Genomic DNA, 19,847 nt, shown 5'->3' on the forward strand with positions numbered 1-19,847 from the left:
TACACTTTTACTGTTTTTGTGTGTTTTAATGGTTTTTGTATAGAAGTTTTTTTTTTTTTCACATTCGCTTCACTGTTTTACGGTTTCTTTTGTTTTTTGGTTTCGCTTCTTTTTTCCCCCCCCCCGGTTTCAAACTAATGGCTTTGATTGGACATGGGGGGCAGGTGCCTGTGGGCGGATCTTACAAGTTTCCCCGGATGCCGTTTTACTAGGCTTGGGATTGCAGGTAAACACCGGAGAAGACGACCAGATGGCCAAGGGGCTCTAAATCAAGTATAAGTTATATGATTATTTTGTGTTAACCTAGCCACACTTTGAAGATGGAATGTAAGTGGTACAGAAATGGAATATGCATTTTTAAATGATCTATGTTTGTCTCGATATAGCCATGATATATAGCTAAACTCCGTCTGGAGCAATGCTGTGTTACATTTATACATGGAGAGAAAAAAAGCGGATACAAAATATAATTATAGCTGTATTTATTAATTTAAAACATGTAAAGCTCGGTGTGACATGAGTAATCTAAATTTGTGTTAAAATATGAGACTTCAACAATCATAATGTTGGGCAACCTCTGGCGGTTCATCCTCTTATTCCCTCAAGAGAGAGCTTCATATCTAAGCTGTATAGAAAACTTAATACACAGGTTTTTTTCAGCATTTCGAAGTAAAGTTATACACCCTTTTTCTTACTATTTTTAGACCTAAATAGGTTGACTCTTGTCATATTGTATGTCTTGTATTGTCAAGTATTTTTATAAATGATTGAAAAATGTGTTGAAACTACCGCTGTGGCCATTCATTTCCTGCCTTATTTGCAAAAAGTATAAAATAGAGGAATACTTTCAGCTATAGTAAATTGTATTCCGCATACTTGTTACAGGTGCATTTGAAAGTACAACTATTTGCAAAAAATATTAACTGCTATATTGTACAGCTGAGGGATTATTTCAAATTAATTAAAAAAAAAACCTTTCTATTAACAATTGCATTAAAAACATCTTTAAAAATAATATCTAAGTAATACTGTGTAATGTTACTGTATGTAATTCTGTCTTTTTTTTTTAAACATCTGGATTTTCTCCAGCATGTTTCTGAGGGGACATCCAACTACAGTACATCATTATGAAGTGAGCAAAGCTGATGGTTGACGACCATATTACAATTTATTTAAAAATTAACTAATAAAGCAGTCATATAATAAATCTTCCATAAATTGTACCTTAACTAACATTCAGAAATGATTGTTTTAAAGTCATTTTTCTTGCTTTGATAAGAGATTTATGCCTCCCCTCATCAAGAATAACAGTAAATTAAAGCAAAATACATTACAAATTTACAATAAATAAAGATATTCTAACAACCTCTTAGTGCAAAAATCTACTGCATATGTAAAATCAATTTTGAAAGTAACTAAGTTAACCAGTGTGCTTCACGAATTAAGTAGTCAAAATGTAATAAAAGTACAGTAGTTTACTATATTATATTTCAATATACACCGTTTCTGTCTGAGCAGGAGATGATCTGCCAACATCAACACACACAGGCCTACTTAAGAAAAATGTAACAACTACTTTTGCTTCATAATTTTATAATATGAAGCTTTTTAAAACTTGATTTAGACGCCTACTAGGTCCTCCTGTCTTCTTCTAAGGTGTTTTACCTGCAAGATTAATTGTAGTATAACTTTTTCCAGTAAAAAACTTATGGTAAGGCCTGCCCGCCGGCATCTGCCCCCCCCATATCAAGCCACTGGCATGAGTTTGAAACAGTAAAAAAAGAAACAAATCTGAAAAAAATTAAGAAAAGCTTAAAAATAGAGCAGCCAAAGTGAAAAAAGTTGATCATCAAACTTTTAAAACACACAAAGACAAAAATAAGTGTGCAAAATTGGCATCGAAAACATGTCATTAATTTATTTGTTGTCAAAACTTGTTTTGATGTCACTTTTTGATAATGACCACTTTTTTTTTGATACCAAATTTTACTGCCTATTTTTGGCTCCAAATATTTAGTGACCAGTAAGCTGGCCAACTCGCATAAATGTAAAAATAAATACACAGAATGACCCAAAAAAGATATTAGCCTCACTTTTCTAAAATCCTCATTAGCTTTGGAACAACATATTACAAATAAGTTGACTTTTGTGTGAAGATGTCAACTATGGTGGCTGCCTCCAATGTGTTTGTATTGACTGTACGTATCACTCATTATGTATTATTAACTGATCTTTCTTGTAGCTTGACCAAATATGACGTACTGTATGAATCACAAACAGGTCGCATTGCTGTTTAGACTATAGCCAAATAGTCCAATGCCAAACAGATTCGGACTACCTCATGATGTGGCTCAAATCTGATGCGAAAAATCAGATTTGAAACTTTTAAAAGCGTTTTGACTGGAAAAAAAAAAGATCCATTTTGTGTCATTTGAGGGCAAAAAAAAAAAAATCTGATTTGGTGAATCAGATTTTGGAGCCTGTGCTTCAAGCCATTTTCACTTAGAGTAGTTCCGCAACCCTGTGCTTCCAATTGACTTTTTTCATTTAGAATTTCAAACTTTTCTAGAGTGACAATCTCACAGTTTGTCACACTAAAGAAGCGCCAGGCTATAATCTGTGGGTGTGTTTGCATTATTCTGAGATACATCATAGAGTCCTCGACTCTACATTAAATCTCTGAGTAATAAACATAGTAATAATCTGGGTAAATGCTAGTTATAACTGTCAAAGAACACTTTCAAAGATTGAGGAATTTAGTGAATTGTATGATGTGGACACATAGAACCACCATGCTGCTGTGATTATATATATCAGGTGTTAATTCAAGGCTAAGGCAAAATACAATATATACAGTATCGTATATCGCGATATGGCCTAAAAATACCGAGATATTAAAAAAAGGCCGTATCGCCCAGCCCTACCTCCCCATGACAGCATGGGTTCCATCCGGGTATTCCAGCTTCCTCCCACTTCCAAAGACATGCACCTGGGGGTAGGTTGATTGGCAACACTAAATTGTCCCTAGTGTGTGAATGTGAGTGTGAATGCTGTCTGTCTATCTGTGTTAGCCCTGCGATGAGGTGGCGACTTGTCCAGGGTGTAAGACGCCTTCCGCCCAAATGTAGCTGAGATAGGCTCCAGCGCCCCCCGCGACCCCTAAGGCAATAAGCGGTAGAAAATGGATGGAATGATGGATGGTATTGTATGACGTGATAACCTTTGGCGGGTGTAAATATCCTGGAAAAGAATCTCAGGGAAACAGAAGAACAGACTGAATTTTACAGACCACAACATATAATAAATAACAGATTGTAGGGCTGCTTGGCAATCAACAAAAGAGCTCACAACATTTTGCTATAATCATCTATGATCCCAAAAAAAACTTACTTTAGGTTGGTTTTGAGTCTCTGCCCTAAATTTGAGATTGACTGATTGATTGAAACTTTTATTAGTAGATTGCACAGTACAGTACGTATTCCGTAAAATTGACCACTAAATGGTAACGCCTGAATAAGTTTTTCAACTTCTTTATATCGCCCTGCGATGAGCTGGCGACTTGTCCAGGGTGTACCCCGCCTTCCGCCCGATTGTAGCTGAGATAGGCGCCAGCGACCCCAAAAGGGAATAAGCGGTAGAAAATGGATGGATGGATGGAACTTCTTTATATCGGGGTTCACGTTAATCAATTCATGGTAGATGCATCATAATAGGGATGTAACAATATGAAAAATGTATAACGGTTATTGTGACCAAAATTATTATTAGTGGGGTACTGATGAATGTGCTCAAAAAGTACTTGTACACACACTATCTTTTGACCAAGTATTTTTTTCCCCTAATAATAGGTTGACACACACCGTTTTACCTATTTTGCATGTTTTGTGTTTATTATGCAAGTTTCGATAGGGATATGGCGTTTCCTAACGGGGAAGACAGTAATGCCTCTTGTTTTCATGTTGTCCTTTAAGTTAGCAAGCTAGTGCCAGCCAGTCAGTCCGAGTTTGACAAAGTGCAGTTATCAATCACGATTTTTCGTTAATTTTAATTTAAAACGTTAATACTAACTATGGGCTTCACGGTGGAGGAGGGGTTAGTGCGTCTGCCTCATAATACGGAGGTCCTGCAGTCCTGGGTTCAATCCCAGGCTCGGGATCTTTCTGTGTGGAGTTTGCATGTTCTCTCCTTGAATGCAGTTTCCTCCCACTTTCAAAGACATGCACCTGGGGATAGGTTGATTGGCAACACTAAAAATTGGCCCTAGTGTGTGAATGAAAGTGTGAATGTTGTCTGTCAATCTGTGTGAGGTGGCAACTTGTCCAGGGTGTACCCCGCCTTCTGCCCGATTGTAGCTGAGGTAGGCGCCAGCGCCCCCCGCGACCCCAAAAGGGAGTAAGCGGTAGAAAATGGATGGATGGATACTAACTATCGGGAATTTTAATGCAGTTATCATTATTACCGTTCATTGTTACATCCCTAATTATAGAGTTTACTATATTCAGTGCAGTAAATAACATGGCATTAGTATCATAGACCAATTGGATGCATTTAGAATAACATATTTTTATCATTTTTATGTCCAATCATTTGAACATTTTAATGCAATTTTGTTGAGTATTTAGTTATATATGTTTTGTATTCCAGAAACCTTTACAGCCAGACATGGGCCACAATTCACTTGCTAACTTCCAGATCGAGAAGAAAATAGGTCGGGGACAATTCAGCGAGGTTTACCGGGCCAGGTATCTTCTAGACAACACATCTGTGGCCCTGAAGAAAGTCCAGGTAAGACACACACAAATGTTATGTTTTGAATTTTCCAGAACATGTAGGTGTTCATAACAAATCAAGTTCCATGTTACCCACACATCACCTTTCGTTTTAATATGTTTGAATGTTCATGTTGCTTGTAAATATTGCTTGTTCTGAATTTCCCCTCGGGGATTAATGAAGTATTTCTGATTCTGATTCTGAAATGACTGTTCACTACGAGGCCACCTGTCCTACTACAGCAAACAGAGTCCCTCTTCCTTTTATTCACTACGACTCTACATCTAAACTGCTTTTTTTGTCCTCTGTCCCTCTCTTCATTTTGATCCCCTAATAGATATTTGACTTGATGGATGCCAAAGCTCGGCAAGATTGCATCAAAGAGATAGACCTCCTTAAGGTAAGGAACTGAATAAGAGGGAGTGTTTTGCTGCATTTTTTTTTCTTCTTTCCATGCCTCAGCAGAGACCTTCCACCACAAGAAAATCAATTCATCTGTGCAAGGCATCTTGGTATTGTGTGTGGTGTCTGTGGGTACATTTGTGTTTTGGTTTTGTTGTCATGAATAAGGAAAAGTATGTGCGTTGCACACAAAGTGAAACTGTGACTGTGTGGGGCTTTTACGGTACATGTAATCCCTGAAGTCTTGAGTGAGGATGATAGCATACGTAGATTCCTCCAGGTGTCATACGCATTTTCTGTGGCTATTGTGTGTACTTTTATGTCCTTGCTATTCAACTGGCGGTTCAGCTCAAAACTTTGGAGACAAACATTTTTGCGGCAAATTACTAAAACACGAGAGTTCCTTTTGTATAGAGGAACTTGGACCACTGTAAACACATTGGCAGATCCTGGCATTGGCATTTAACCTTGCCAGCAAATGTAGAACACTGGGGTCCATACTTGTGATTTACATAATCCTTACAGGCACTTCTTTAAGTTCTTTTAAGTTCGATATTTTTTTCCTAATGTGATTTATGTATCTAAGGTTTTGCTGTTGCTTGTTTATTTCAGATGCAGTGATTAGGCATTTGTTAAACTTCTTTAGTTATACGAGTGGTGTTCCTCAAGGTTCTATTTTAGATCCTCTCTTTTCTTCATTTAGGCTATTTAACAAGTTTAGTTAAAAAAAACTAAAAGCAGCAGAGCGCTCCTGTAATTCGTGACACAATAAATACACCGAAATCAAAAGTCTACTGTAGAGGACGCTGGTTGTACTGAATATTCAAAATTAGAATAATAGTGAACATTTAGTTTAGCGGTGAGCGATATGGCCTTTTTTTAATATCGCGATATTTTAAAGCCATATCGCGATACACGATATATATCTCGATATTTTGCCTTAGCCTTGAATTAACACTTGATGCATATAATCACAACAGTATGATGATTCTACGTGTCTAAATAAAACATTCTTCTTCATACTGCATTAATATATGCTCATTTTAAACTTTCATGCAGAGAAGGAAATCAGAACTAAAAAAATCACTATTTCATACAGTGTTGATCTGGAAATGTTTGCCTCTGCATTTTGATGGTTTGGGCGTGTGGCACTGAATGGACATGTTGACATGCGGTGTAAGCACTCTTCATTCTCTAGCAGGTGACTTTTCAAATGATGCTACATGTTAGCCGTAATGCTACTCTTTATAGCAACGCTTTTGCCCCACACTTGACAAATTACGGTTGTCTGTTTGACATATTCCCACTTGAAGCCAAACCCCCGCCAGACGATGGACCCCCTGCTGTTTTTTGGCGGGAAATAATTCATCCTTCATTTGTTACCTGATTCGCACCTTCTCTCTCTTGTATTACCACTCGCACAGCTGCACTAACATAACACCTAACGTTAGCCATGCTGCTACCTCTCTGCTCCGCGAGGGCCTATACGTATGTGACGTGTGTAAGAATGTTCGCTTGTCTGTCTGTGAGAATGAGTGACAAGAAAGTTGAGTAGAGCCTGTAGTGTAATGCCAGCAGCTAAAACCAACCGCGTGAGAACGTATACTCGATTATCACGATATAGTCATTTTCTATATCGCACAGAGACAAACCCGCTATATATTGAGTATATCAATATATCACCCAGCCCTGATTTCGTTTAATATCCCTGCTTTATGTGGATCACAGCCTTCATCAATATATTACATCACCTCACGCCAAACAATAACAACCTTCAAATAAAATGTGTCAATCAGACTGTTATCAAATTATAATCAAATCTTTCTCATATTTGTCCCATGTTTGTTTTCCTGATGATATTTTCCTTTATATGCGATCGTCTGCCATGTATAATACAGACTGCAGGCTGTTTGTGTCCGTACGCTTTCCCACATATACATTAAGGAGGACGAGAAAACTAATTCGATCTGTTTGTGCCACTCTAAACACTTCATTGTAGCTGCAGGGGCCGATCAAAGGCAAGGGTATACGTAGATGCAGACAAGACACTGTAGAGAGAAGTCATCTGAGCAGCCCATCTTTGACTTGATGCCCCAAGACATCTGGGTTAACCTCAATCTGTATTTCTAACCTCCTGCAAGTGGTCATGGTCGCGTTCAATGTCACACTTAACCAAGTGTCACTCATTTCCTTAACAAATTACCTTGTTTCGTCCTTTGCTGTCTCATATTTTCTGTCTCCTTAGATACAGTATATATATATTTTCTTCTCCAGACTACCCTTCTTATACATTTACATGTGTATCTTACACATAAATTCATTGCTGAAGAATTTTGTCCTGGATTGGCCCTTTGCTACACAGGCACCCTTATAATAACGGCTGATTGTGAGAGAGAGGGGGAGAGAGAGAGTCATTTTGCCTTATCCCCCCTTTAGACAAGCCAACAGGAGACACAGCTAAATCAGAATAATGAGAGGCACAGTGGCATGGACCGACTGGAATGACACACATACTCGTGCGTGATGCCATGCACGCCTGCACACACACATACACACACACTCACGCACGCTGTTCTTAGTCACTGTCTTTCATCAGTCTGCCTATTGGTTTGTTTCCCTAGCTGTATTTGTGTCTGCTTATTCATCTGTATTTTCCTATTCTGACATACCAATTTCAGCTTGAGAATTCCACTTATTTCGCTGTCCTATTTTCCCCGCTGATAGGAATGTCGTGAGCAGAAGTAGCCAGCTCTCTGACGTATCGTTCAGTTTCACAGTGCTTCTAACCCTACATCTGAGTCCTCCTCTTTTGTTACTAACAAGTATGGATTACATTCCAACGAATAAAGACGTACCCTATTCAGCAGTTAAAGTTGCTAATGATGCAAGTGTATGTGTGAACAGTATTAGGGAGCGTGTGTTCTCTGACAAGACCAATAAATGTCAAGTAACAAATATTATATTCAAACACAGTACAAATACTATGACAAATACATACACATTCTACAATTCACTTTCATTGTACGGTCCTAAATTATGTCTCCTTATCACTTTGTTTCGTGATTTAGAAGTACGACAATAATTTCTCTAAAGGTCTGTCTCTACATATGCCCTGTGATTGACTGGTGATCAGTATAAGATCTAGTCTGCCTTCCAGCTGAAGACATCTGGGACAGACTCCAGCTATTTGCTACCATACCCTGAACAGGATAATTGGATTAGAGCTAATAGGTTTGTATTTAAGATTGGATAGGTGATACAAATGATACAAGTTTGGCCCACGAGAAAGCTTTTAAAACTATCGTTATATTGTGATAATGCATGTTGATAACACTTTCTAGCTTTGTCCTGCAAATTTGACAGCGACAAAAAAACGAGTGTGTCTTCATTGCTCTGTAATATTCTCGCTCACGTCCAATGTCCTTCCCCAATGCAAAGCTACTTGCAATCCTTTTTTCAAAGGTGGCAAATAAACTAAGTTTCTAATAAGTTGAATCACTTGAGGACGAGTAATAGCTAAACGTACTCCACTACACATTGTAAGAGGATATGCTGACCGCAAGCTAGAACAGAGGTGCGTGGATCGATACATATAAAGACAGTAAGGACACCAAATAGAATATGATCATATAGTCTATACCAGGGGTCTAGAACATGCGGCCCGCGAGACGTTATTTTGCGGCCCGCACTTTGATGTGACAATTTAATGTATGTGCGACCCGCGAGTTTAATATGAACCGAACTTGACAGTGTCATACTTCCCAACGTTCCAAATTTTCACGGGAGTCCCTTTAATATCAGGGTATCCATTCTCTGGTAATCCGTGCCGATTTTTACCCAATCAACAATACTCAGGGTGTGCCGCAATGGCCCTCGGAATCCTGTACAGACAGCGTGCAAACCTATTTGATTGTTACATTTGGCTGAGCATGTGTGATGTTGCAAGACATATTTGGTCAACAGCTATACAAGTCACGCTGAGGGTGGCCGTAAAAAAAACTTTAACACCGTTACAAATATGTGCCAGACTGTGAACCCATACCAAATAAGAATGACAAACACATTTCAGGAGAACATCCGCACCGTAATACAACATAAATGCAACAGAACAAATACCCAGAATCCCATGCAGCCCTGACTCTTCCGGGCTACAATACACACACCCACGCTACCACCAACCCCCCACGCCCCCACCCTCCCTACTTGCGACGGTTAAGGTTGTGTATACTGTAGCCCGGGAGAGTTAGGACTGCAAGGTGTTCTGGGTATTTGTTCTCTTGTATTTAAGTTGTGTTAGGGTGCGGATGTTCTCCCAAAATGTGTTTGTCATTTTTGTTTGGTGTGGGTTGAAAGTGTGGCGCATATTTGTAACAGTGTTAAAGTAGTTTTTACGGCCACCCTCAGTGTGACCTGTATGGCTGCTGAGTAAGTACGTCTTGCAGCCACTAACGTTGTTCTGCACAAGTCTCACACAACATGATTTAGAGTTGTCACTTTAGATGTGTTATGTGCGCAATGACAAGTTGTAGAGCATTAATTCTCTTGTAGATGGTATGCTACGTGAAGGTATCCCAAGGGGTTAAGTGAGATTTTTCAAAAACATTCTAAAAAATAGCAGTCAGTCATAAATACTTAATAAATATATTTATTTGATAACACTTCAACAAAATATGAATGTAAGTTCACAAACTATGAAAAGAAATGCAACAATGCAATATTCAGTGTTGACAGCTAGATTTTTTGGGGACATGTTCCATAAATATTGATGTTAAAGTTTTCTTTTTTTGTGAAGAAATGTTTAGAATGAAGTTGATGAATCCAGATGGATCTCTATTACAATCCCCAAAGAGGGCACTATAAGTTGATGATTACTTTTATGTGTATAAATCTTGATTTATAATTGATTTACTTGTTTATTTTTCAACAAGTTTTTAGTAATTTTTACATCTTTTTTTCCCAAATAGTTCAAGAAAGACCACTACAAATGAGCAATATTTTTGCAGTGTTTTACAATTTAATAAATCAGAAACTGATGACATAGTGCTGTATTTTACTTCTTTATCTCGTTTTTTCAACCAAAATTGCTTTGGGTACTTGAATTTAAAAAATGTTCACAGGGGTTACATCACTGAAAAAAGGTTGAGAACCACTGTTGTAGTGCCGTCACGGCAGCCCTTAATAATGTCGGCCGGGTGAAAATTAGGACGAATTCGGAAAAATGGTTGCACCGGTAGATTGTCGGGAGGTACACTGAAATTCAGGAGTCTTCTGGAAAAATCGTGAGGGAGAGAGGATGCAGACTGAGGCCAAGGGAAAAAAAAAAAACTCATAGCCATAGTACACATCCCTCTTACATGTGTATAAGAGGGAAAAATCAAACATCAAAGAACACAGAGGACATTACAGACATTAAAGCATCAGATACAACCAGACACTTCTACATACAGCTATGAATAAAAAGTAAAAGGTTAGGTTAGTTTTTTAGGTTAGGTTACTTTATTAGAGCCCGAAGATAAGCTTGTTTTGCAGCCAGCAAGATCAGGACATCCATTTAAACATAGAGAGAAAGTAATATCTTAGATATGCAATACAAAGACCTACCACATAAAAAACATCACAAACATTGCCAAGATCACATGTACTCAAAGTTCCCCGTAAATACCCCATCTTTGCGAGGATTATGAGTCATTCTTGACCTAAATGGGAATATTTGAACATACTAGCAGTCAGCTTCCTAATGACAGCAGACCTTTTACAGTAAGTGATGTTTTATTATGTTTGCTGGCTCTCATGAACTCTGCAGTGAGTAAATTAGTGATGAGGAAAAAAAAAGGGAACGTGAATGCTTTTTAAATTAATGTACCGCGTATGATTAAAATGATCAAAATATGTAAATATTAAATGTTATTATAAATGTGCTCGTTACTATATTACATATATACTTGTGGTTACAGTGTCCTCCCTAAGATCGTTAGGTCGTGAGTTTAAACCCCAGCCGAGCTGTACCAAAGACTATAAAAATGAGACCCATTACCTGCCTCACAAAACGAAGATCCCGGGCTTGGGATCTTTCTGTGTGGAGTCTGCAAGTTCTTTCCGTCACTACGTGGGTTCCCTCCGGGTACTCCAGCTTCCTCCCACCTCCAAAGACATGCACCTGGGGATAGGTTGATTGGCAACACTAAATTGGCCCTAGTGTGTGAATGTGAGTGTGAATGTTGTCTGTTTATCTGTATTGGCCCTGTGATGAGGTAGCGACTTGTCCAGGGTGTACCCAGCCAACCGCCCGAATGCAGCTGAGATAGGCTCCAGTAACCCCCGTAACCTCAAAATGGACAAGCGGTAGAAAAATGGATGGATGGATACTTACATCATGTATATAAAACCTCAATGGAGGTGTTTGGATATGGTTTTTATTATTTAAGCGCAATATGGGCAGAATCGAGCGGCTCCCATAGGTTCCTTTGTAAGCATGCTTTTGAACGCATTTATTAAATACGTAGAACAGGGGTCGCGAACCTTTTTAGCTGCGAGAGCCAAAAAGGCAAATATTTTAAAATATATTTCTGTAAGAGCCATATAATATTTTTTTTTAACACTGAACACAACTAAACACGTGCATTTTAAAGTAAGACCAACATTTCTAGAGTATAACAGATCTCTTATTCTTTGTAATAACATCGTTATTCTGAAGCTAACTGTGGAGGGGGCGTGGCCTGCGGGCCTGCAGCGACAGGTGCGTAGAGGGCCCACCTGGGCCTTGTTATCTAATCACCTGTCGCTCTCTTATAAGCAGCAGCCAGGAGGACAGACTGGGTTGGGGCTAGAAATACTATTGCTGGAAAGCAACTGAGAGACTTATTGAAAAATAAAACAATATTGTTACCCTGAAATAGGCTCTCATGTCGGTGCTTGGGGGTCTGAAGAAACCTCAGGAGGGCAAGCCCCACACTAACCAATAATACAAAAATAACTTCTTACCATTAACGCAACTTCTTGAACAGGTGCGGTAGAAAACGGATGGATGGATTAAAAATGCATCAGAATGTTTTATAATTTTAACATTATTTTCAACACTGTGATTACAAGTGGAATTATTCATTACTTATCGTGTTAAGCAACGTCAGGTCAGATTTATCAGAGAGCCAGATGCAGTCATCAAAAGAGCCACATCTGGCTCTAGAGCCATAGGTTCCCTACCCCTGACGTAGAATGTATAAAACAAAACATCCATCATCATGTCTTTCATTATGATTATGAACAATCGGAAACCTTCCCAAAAAAGTGCAGTTTCCCTTTTAGCTAACACACACAGCTGAGCTAAAATGCTGCTCTGAACGCTGTCTGGCTGACTTGGCAACAAGCACCGCCTTTTAAAAGCACACACACGCACACCATACAGGCACAGCACACGCGCATACACATGAAAGGGACGGCCCTGTAGCGTTTGTCTGCCTCAACTCGGATTTGACAAATACCAAGGTCAAAAATTGGAGGTCCAAAAGGAGCTTTGAAAGGCTGAAATCATGTCTATCCCAGCACTATTTAAATAATATTACCTTGAGCAACACAATACATTTCCAGAATAACAAAAGCTTTCATTGATATAGAACTATCACGTGTTATATTATCTAACATATTTGACAATCATCATGTTTTGTAACCGTCCAATTTTTTTATTGATATGTTGAAGTTTAGTGTATTAAACAATTTTAACATCATTACAACATAAAATTAGAAAACTTACTACTGTATATTTTCATCTATTAGCGGGGATCGAACCCATCATTTTCTGTATGGCAACTGGGTATTAATGACGCCGCCACGAAAGCTACCCGAAATCCAAGAGGGAAATTTGTTACCATATTCTCATCAGTGGCAGAGCATAATGTGGCTAGGAATACATGCTTCTTTACAGACAATTTTCTGTACACTGGTCATCATAATATATCATCACTATATAAAGGTAATATTAACACCTGTATCGTCAGCCAAATTGATATTGTGTATTGTGCAACCCTAATTAATGGTCGTGCACATCCTTAATACATAGGTTGATAGGAAATTGGTTTATTTGAACAGTTATTACGGTATACGGTATATGTTTTAGGTAATTACCTCCACTGTGTGTGTGTACCAACATAATTATGAACAACTGTAGGATATTATTTCCTAAGGAATGATTTTGCATTCTTCATCCGTCATTTTCATAAACATCTGCACGTGAACATTGCAGTTTTATATCCTTCGTCTGCAGCGAAGTCGTTTGGGTATAGACGGGATGAGGAGGGGGGCTTGTCATTGCTCTGTGGCTATGTTGCAGTGTGAAGACGTGTGGAACTGTTCTTCTGAGCCAAAAATATATCAGGCAAGGGAGAGGGCATTGGAGGGAGAGGAAAAGATGGAGACATGGTAGTGAAGAGGCTCATTGAGAGATGCATAGATGGCTGGATGGTGTAGCATGGCACAATGTATTGTAGTGACGAGTGAGCCCTCCTTTCACTTCTTCTCTGCATCATTCAGAGCATGAACATTTCTTTAATCACAGCACAGAAAGCGAGGCCGCGTGGAGGACGCATGTCACACTGCCCTGTCTGCTCACATCACCCCCCCCGCCACACATCGCCATGCCATCGTTCCAGCTTTCAATGTATCTCCCTTTCAACTCCTTTCTCTCTTCTTTAACTCTTCACTTAGCCCTTCCCCCAGCTAGCCCCCCTTGTCCCTCATCGTATTTATGTTTGCATTCTTTCACCATCCTGCTCTTTTTGTTTCATGTGCCCTTCCCATGTACGTACCGCATTTCTCGTCACCCTCCTCATTCGGTATTGAAATACTTTTTGTTTACCTTGGGAAGTCTTGTGCCTGCCTTAGTGACCAACCAACAGGAAATAATCTTATCCCGAGATAAGCCCATCATGCTTGTTTTTTTCTGACTGCCATCCATGTCAGCCTGTCAGGCGTGGATGTGTTTGTGTGTGTTTGTGTCTCGCACGAGTTGCTGTCATCACAGTTGGAGGGGTTGTTGTGACATGTCACCCAGCTTTGTCACACTAGAGGACAAAATCCTTGCGTTTGGTCCATGCGTATAAAATATGGAACGCAAATGATTTTACTTGTGATTCGTTGTTGCAGATCTCAATCAAAATGTACTAAAATATACAGTATGGGTATTTGTCCTTGATAAAATGTAATTTTGATTTGTGGCTTACACCCTCTGTAGAAGTTGCCCTTAAATATTTTGTTTAGGCTGGAATTGCCTTTTGGCTGGGCTGTATGTAGACCAGGAATTTATCCAACCATGTCTTCATAGACCTTATTTTGTGCGCAGGGTCCTACTCATTTGAGAGTAAATAGCCACCCAGAAGCTGCGAAAGCATAGAATTGTCCAAATAGTCTTAGGCTGGATTTATGCTGTATGGTTCCAGTGACATAATTTTGAATCTTTTCTTTCTCATGTGGCTCAAGTGGGATATGGGTCATGGCATCTTATAGAGAGGACAAAAAAATGCAGTGCTTGGTGTAAAACGTTTGGACGCTCCGAATCTAAAGAATTACATGGGGTCTTTTCAAGGTTCTATTTCAACCATTGAATGAACCAATTATAGTGGTACCTCAACCTATGAGCAGACTGCGTTCCACGACGAAGCTCAAGTACAAGTCTATATTAAAATCGACCCCGCCCATTGAATTGAATTGAAATATGTGCTTGGCTCTCACAAAAGAGCACAATTTCAACATGTAACATGCAGTTAAAAAGAAAAACAAACTTGTAGATAAGAAATGTTGTTTGAAACAAGTGCAATAGTGGTTTCAAACAACTACAGTACAGTAGTTTGTATGGGAAACAATACAATATATTCTGTTTTTATTGTATTTTAACGGTTTGATTGTTTTGTTCTCCTACTTTTTCTGTTCAAATGCCTAAATGTGAACAAAGTGGGATGGATCAAGTGTTCCAAATATAGTTGAGTGTACTACAAATGACTACGGTACAGTAGCGATAATGTACAACATTTACTTTGGAAAACCAACGTGGTCACCACAGATGTTGCTTTCATTTTTGTGGTTGGATTTTTGCCTCTAGAGCTACACTGAAAGTTCTTGCTCAGTGATTGTTTCCTTGCACTAAATTAGTCTGATTTGTTAAATAGTTGGGTTTTTGTACAAACCCCAAAATGAGTGAAATTTGCACGTTGTGTAATTGTAAATAAAAACTAAATATAATGATTTGCAAATCATTTTCAACCTATATTCAATTGAATATACTGCAAAAAGAAAATACTTAACGTTCGAACTGGAAAACTTTATTTTTTGCCAGTTTTAGCTCATTTGGAATTTGATGCCTGCAACATGTTTTCAAAAAAGCTGGCACAAGTAAAAAAAAAAAAAAAATTAGAAAGTTGAGGAATGCTCATCAAACACTTATTTGGAAAATCCCACAGGTGAACAGGCTATTTGGGAGCAGGTGGGTAACATGATTGGGTATAAAAGCAGCTTCCATGAAATGCTCTGTCATTCACAAACAAGGACGGGGCGAGTGTCACCACTTTGTGAACAAATGCATGAGCAAGTTGTCGAGTTTAATAACAACATTTCTTAACCAGCTATTGCAAGGAATTTAGGGATTTTACCATCTACGTTCTGTAATATCAAAAGGTTCAGAGAATCTGGAGAAATCAATGCACGTAAGCGATAATATTACGGACCTTCGATCTCTCAGGCGGTACTGCATCAAAAAGCGACCACCACATGGGCTCAGGAACACTTCAGAAAACCACTGTCAGTAATTTCATGTCACAATTTGATTACGATTCAGGAGCTACGATTTGATTAAAAATCGATCATTGATGCATCTTTAATTTATGTAAATTGATGCAGTTTTAGGTTTCATTTCCATCCATCCATCCATCCATCCATTTTTCTACCGCTTTTCCCTTTCAGGGTCTCGGGGGGTGCTAGAGCCTATTTTCGTTTCACTAAATAAGTGTTTATCACTTGCAACTTTTAAAAACAGTGCCATTGTAATAAGAAATTTCCATCACTTTTATTGAACTCATGAAAATATGTGCAAAACTGGAAGATAAGTGCCCTAAAATAAAGGAGTTGGTGGGATTATTCGGTGTGGTGGCTTGCTGCGGTCAGACAAATTATAGAACTGTCTAAAGTACTTGATTTACAATAAATAGATTCATTATTGATTATTGACGTTTACTAATCGATTTTATAATCATCTATGTCTGAATTGCAATGCATCTAAACATTCATTATTTCTGCCACCTCTACACATTACCTGCTTCATTTTCTTCCATCCCATTTGTATTTTGTTCGGGAGTCTGAATAAAGCCGGCTGTCATAATAGCTGGCTTTTCCTGCTTCCAGATGTTGCTGATTCTGCAGACTAGCGTTGCTAGGCTAGAACTACCTCACAATGTCAGTCGCGGTTATGATAGTGATCATTGATTTTATTCAAAGAGTGTCATTTGTTTCTTTTTTTGTCTTTCACACTCGCTATTTTACTTCCCATGGTTAGAGGACAAAGATATGTCGATCCGTAGCTATAAGAGGCCAGTGAAGAAAAAATACAGTTTTCTTCACTGGCAATTTTCTGGCATTCATTTGACTTTTACTATGGCCTCTAGTGGCGCTGGTTCTCGTAACTTAGATGATAATTGAATTGTAATCATAACAAAGCTGAGAGACAGCTGGTAGTTTAAGAAAAAATCGTAAGTTGAGATACTCATAGGTTGAGGTACCATTCCAATTGATTCAGAGTTGTGCTATTCTTTTTTAGCAGAAAAAAAACTAAACAAATAATTGGCAAATCAGTAAGCAAGCAATATCAGGAAGATTAAATCCTCTCAAATCCTTCGTGGGAAGGTTTGAAGCTCTATGGGGGACAGAAGGAAACATTTTGCTGCCAGAACACAACGCAGCCACTCCACCCCTTGGGATACAGTTTTCCAAAAATGAAGCGGTCTCTTGCAAATTATGTTCAAAAGTAAAATGAGGAGGGAGAGGAGGAGACTGGTGGGAACGGAAAGCTTACGAGAAGTTCCGTCTTAGATGCCAGTTGATTATGACGATGAAAACGGGAGAGTGACTGATCCAGTCAAGAAGAAAAGTTTGACTTTCATTTAACAATGGCAGTACCCATGGATGGAAGAAAAAACTCTGCTGTGTGCTTATTTTATATTTGTCCGTGGGGGACTATTCTGAACTTTAAATAATTTTAGAATAACTTAAATCTGCAGGACAGCAGTATATCGGATTAGTTCCTCAAAACCTGTGAACCCACCACACAGACCCTTAATGTTTGTTGAAGTTGGATAACACTATTGACTATAAAACAGTATTACGCTGAAGTAACAAATGAGCACGTTTGTAGAATTAGCCTCTACAGCTTGTGGAAAGGTCTGCATCTCTGTCTGGCAAAAATACAATACATTGATGTAAATGTGTTATTTAACAATCAACTATTTTCTTCAAGTTTGAATAAAAGAAGGAAACAGTATTTAGTTTTTTTAAGACATAATAAAAAATAACAAGGTGTCCAAGATGTTCTACTTTTGTTTATAACTCTGTTGCATTTCTTCTGTTTCTCCCACAGCAACTGAACCATCCAAATGTGATAAAGTATCATGCGTCTTTTATTGAGGACAATGAGCTAAACATAGTACTGGAGCTAGCTGATGCCGGAGACCTCTCACGTATGATCAAGGTAAGTGAATTCCCACAGCAATAGTGCATCATTTAAAGAATAATTCACATAAACACCCTAGAGTCTGTGAAACTGGATATGAGGCCCTACAATTTGATTGATAAATTAGTAAATACAAAAATGCTTATTACCAGGAGAAATTATGAAATACAGCATTTTGTACCAAACTATTGTGTGTACACAAACCTTTATTAACAGTTTGTTTATACAAAACAGAACATCTCTGTTCAATCCCAGGTTGTTGTACTGTTACGGTATGAATAAATAACACTTATATAAAATTTAATGTTCTCTATACTGACTTAGTTGGACAATCAATCAATGTTGACAAGGAACCCATTGCCCTGTAACTTGTGACGTTGGAATGTTGGTTGACTCATTTTTCTTTGAGCAAATGTGCTGAAGAATAATCCAATTTATTTTGAGGGGAAATTACCATATTTTGCTAACTTGAAAACATTGCTTTTTTGTGCTCCGTTTTCCTTTTAAGGACCCATAAATTTTTCACTTGGCAGGACCCTGATTATACATAATTTTAAAAAGTGCTTTTGAATGACTACAACCAATGATAAAATAACTTGTGTTTTTTTAACATCAAAGAACGAATTCAGAAAATAAGTGTTCAACACCATATTGCCTCCCCATTGAGTACAGCAGGGGTCACCAACCTGTCGATCGCAATCAATCAGTCAATCTGTGGGACTTGACCGGTATATCCCGAAAATACATGCATTATCGCATTGGTGTTCTCCACTTCTGGAAGAGCCAATATGTGTCCATGCACTAAATTAGTCTGATTCCTCAAATAATTTGGCTGTAAATGAGACTCCTACAACCCACTAAAGCACATTAATCCATTCGTGTATGGTTTTTGAAAAGTCGGACAAACATACCTAGATTATACGATTGGAAACCAGATCTCACGAGAGGGTGTGTGCGACCGGAGGGGACTCTTCTTAACACACTTGCACCAGTTTCAACGTGCTGGATATAACCCGGAAGCTGATACCATACAATAAAAACTTGGGCAAAAATTGTAATGAAGAGGCACTTAAAAGAACAGAACATTTTCAAGTGCGTCGATGGTAGAAAAAAAAGAAACAGGGGTTTATTCAAGAAGGAAGCTAAGGAAAAGGAGAATGTCGTCTTTGTTCGGACTCCCAAACGAAATACAATTGAGATGGAAGAGAATGAAGCAGGTGTATACAAATTACAAGGAAAATAATCAAGTGTTCACCAACCTCTTCACACCGCATTTGTGCACTCCTGACTGATTAGCAATAACTCTGTATTTGGCATATCTGGCAAGATAGTCCAGAACAATAGCAGCCTTCATCTGGAACAGTTTCGGCCGGGGCACGAAGAGTCTTTTCCTTTGGATTTAATACTCCTTCCATCAATCCACAGAGCCTTCAAAATAGAGTCTGACACATTCAAAGGTTTCATTTCCATGGTTCTACGACAGAAAATTCATTCAAATGTCTTTGCTTTGGAGATGCATCCGCACCAATACATTCTTGGTAGTAGCGTCATGTTCGTAGCCCAATCTAAGATTATTTATTGCTGCTGATTTCTATTTAATATCAGCATAGCCATTAGAAACATATTTTTTTCAATCCATGCCAACAGACATCACGTACCACAGAGCTGGGCTGGTAACTTGTAAGGAGCCAGAGGGGCGAGTGTGACATCATAGGTCAACTTGAAAAGCTATATTTTTACCCGCGCTAAAAGGAAATAAGCGCCCCCCAGTGTACTGGAGGCACACGCCGTATGACTAATAATCGCATTGGAGCAAGGGCGGGCAAAGTTTTTGGCTTAGGGGGCACATTGGCTTTTGAAATTTGACAGACGGGCCGGGCGAGCACATGATGCATTTCAAAGTATGTCATATCTGTTGGAATTCAGAGTAGGCTTCTCAAACATGTTTTTTTTTATTATCATAATACATCTA

General features: G+C 38.6%; 1 protein-coding gene across 1 annotated transcript in view; it reads left to right on the forward strand.

Annotated features, from left to right (window-relative positions):
• nek7 (NIMA-related kinase 7) overlaps window positions 1–19,847 on the forward strand; it is a 132,036-nt gene that overhangs the window by 68,814 nt on the left and 43,375 nt on the right. Inside the window, exons 3-5 of the mRNA XM_061883495.1 lie at window positions 4,645–4,785; window positions 5,108–5,170; window positions 17,783–17,893. Coding sequence (XP_061739479.1) covers window positions 4,645–4,785; window positions 5,108–5,170; window positions 17,783–17,893 — 315 coding nt within the window. The remainder of the gene's footprint in view (window positions 1–4,644; window positions 4,786–5,107; window positions 5,171–17,782; window positions 17,894–19,847) is intronic.

This window comes from Nerophis ophidion, linkage group LG22, assembly GCF_033978795.1.
Source record: "Nerophis ophidion isolate RoL-2023_Sa linkage group LG22, RoL_Noph_v1.0, whole genome shotgun sequence".
NCBI classification, from domain to species: domain Eukaryota; kingdom Metazoa; phylum Chordata; class Actinopteri; order Syngnathiformes; family Syngnathidae; genus Nerophis; species Nerophis ophidion.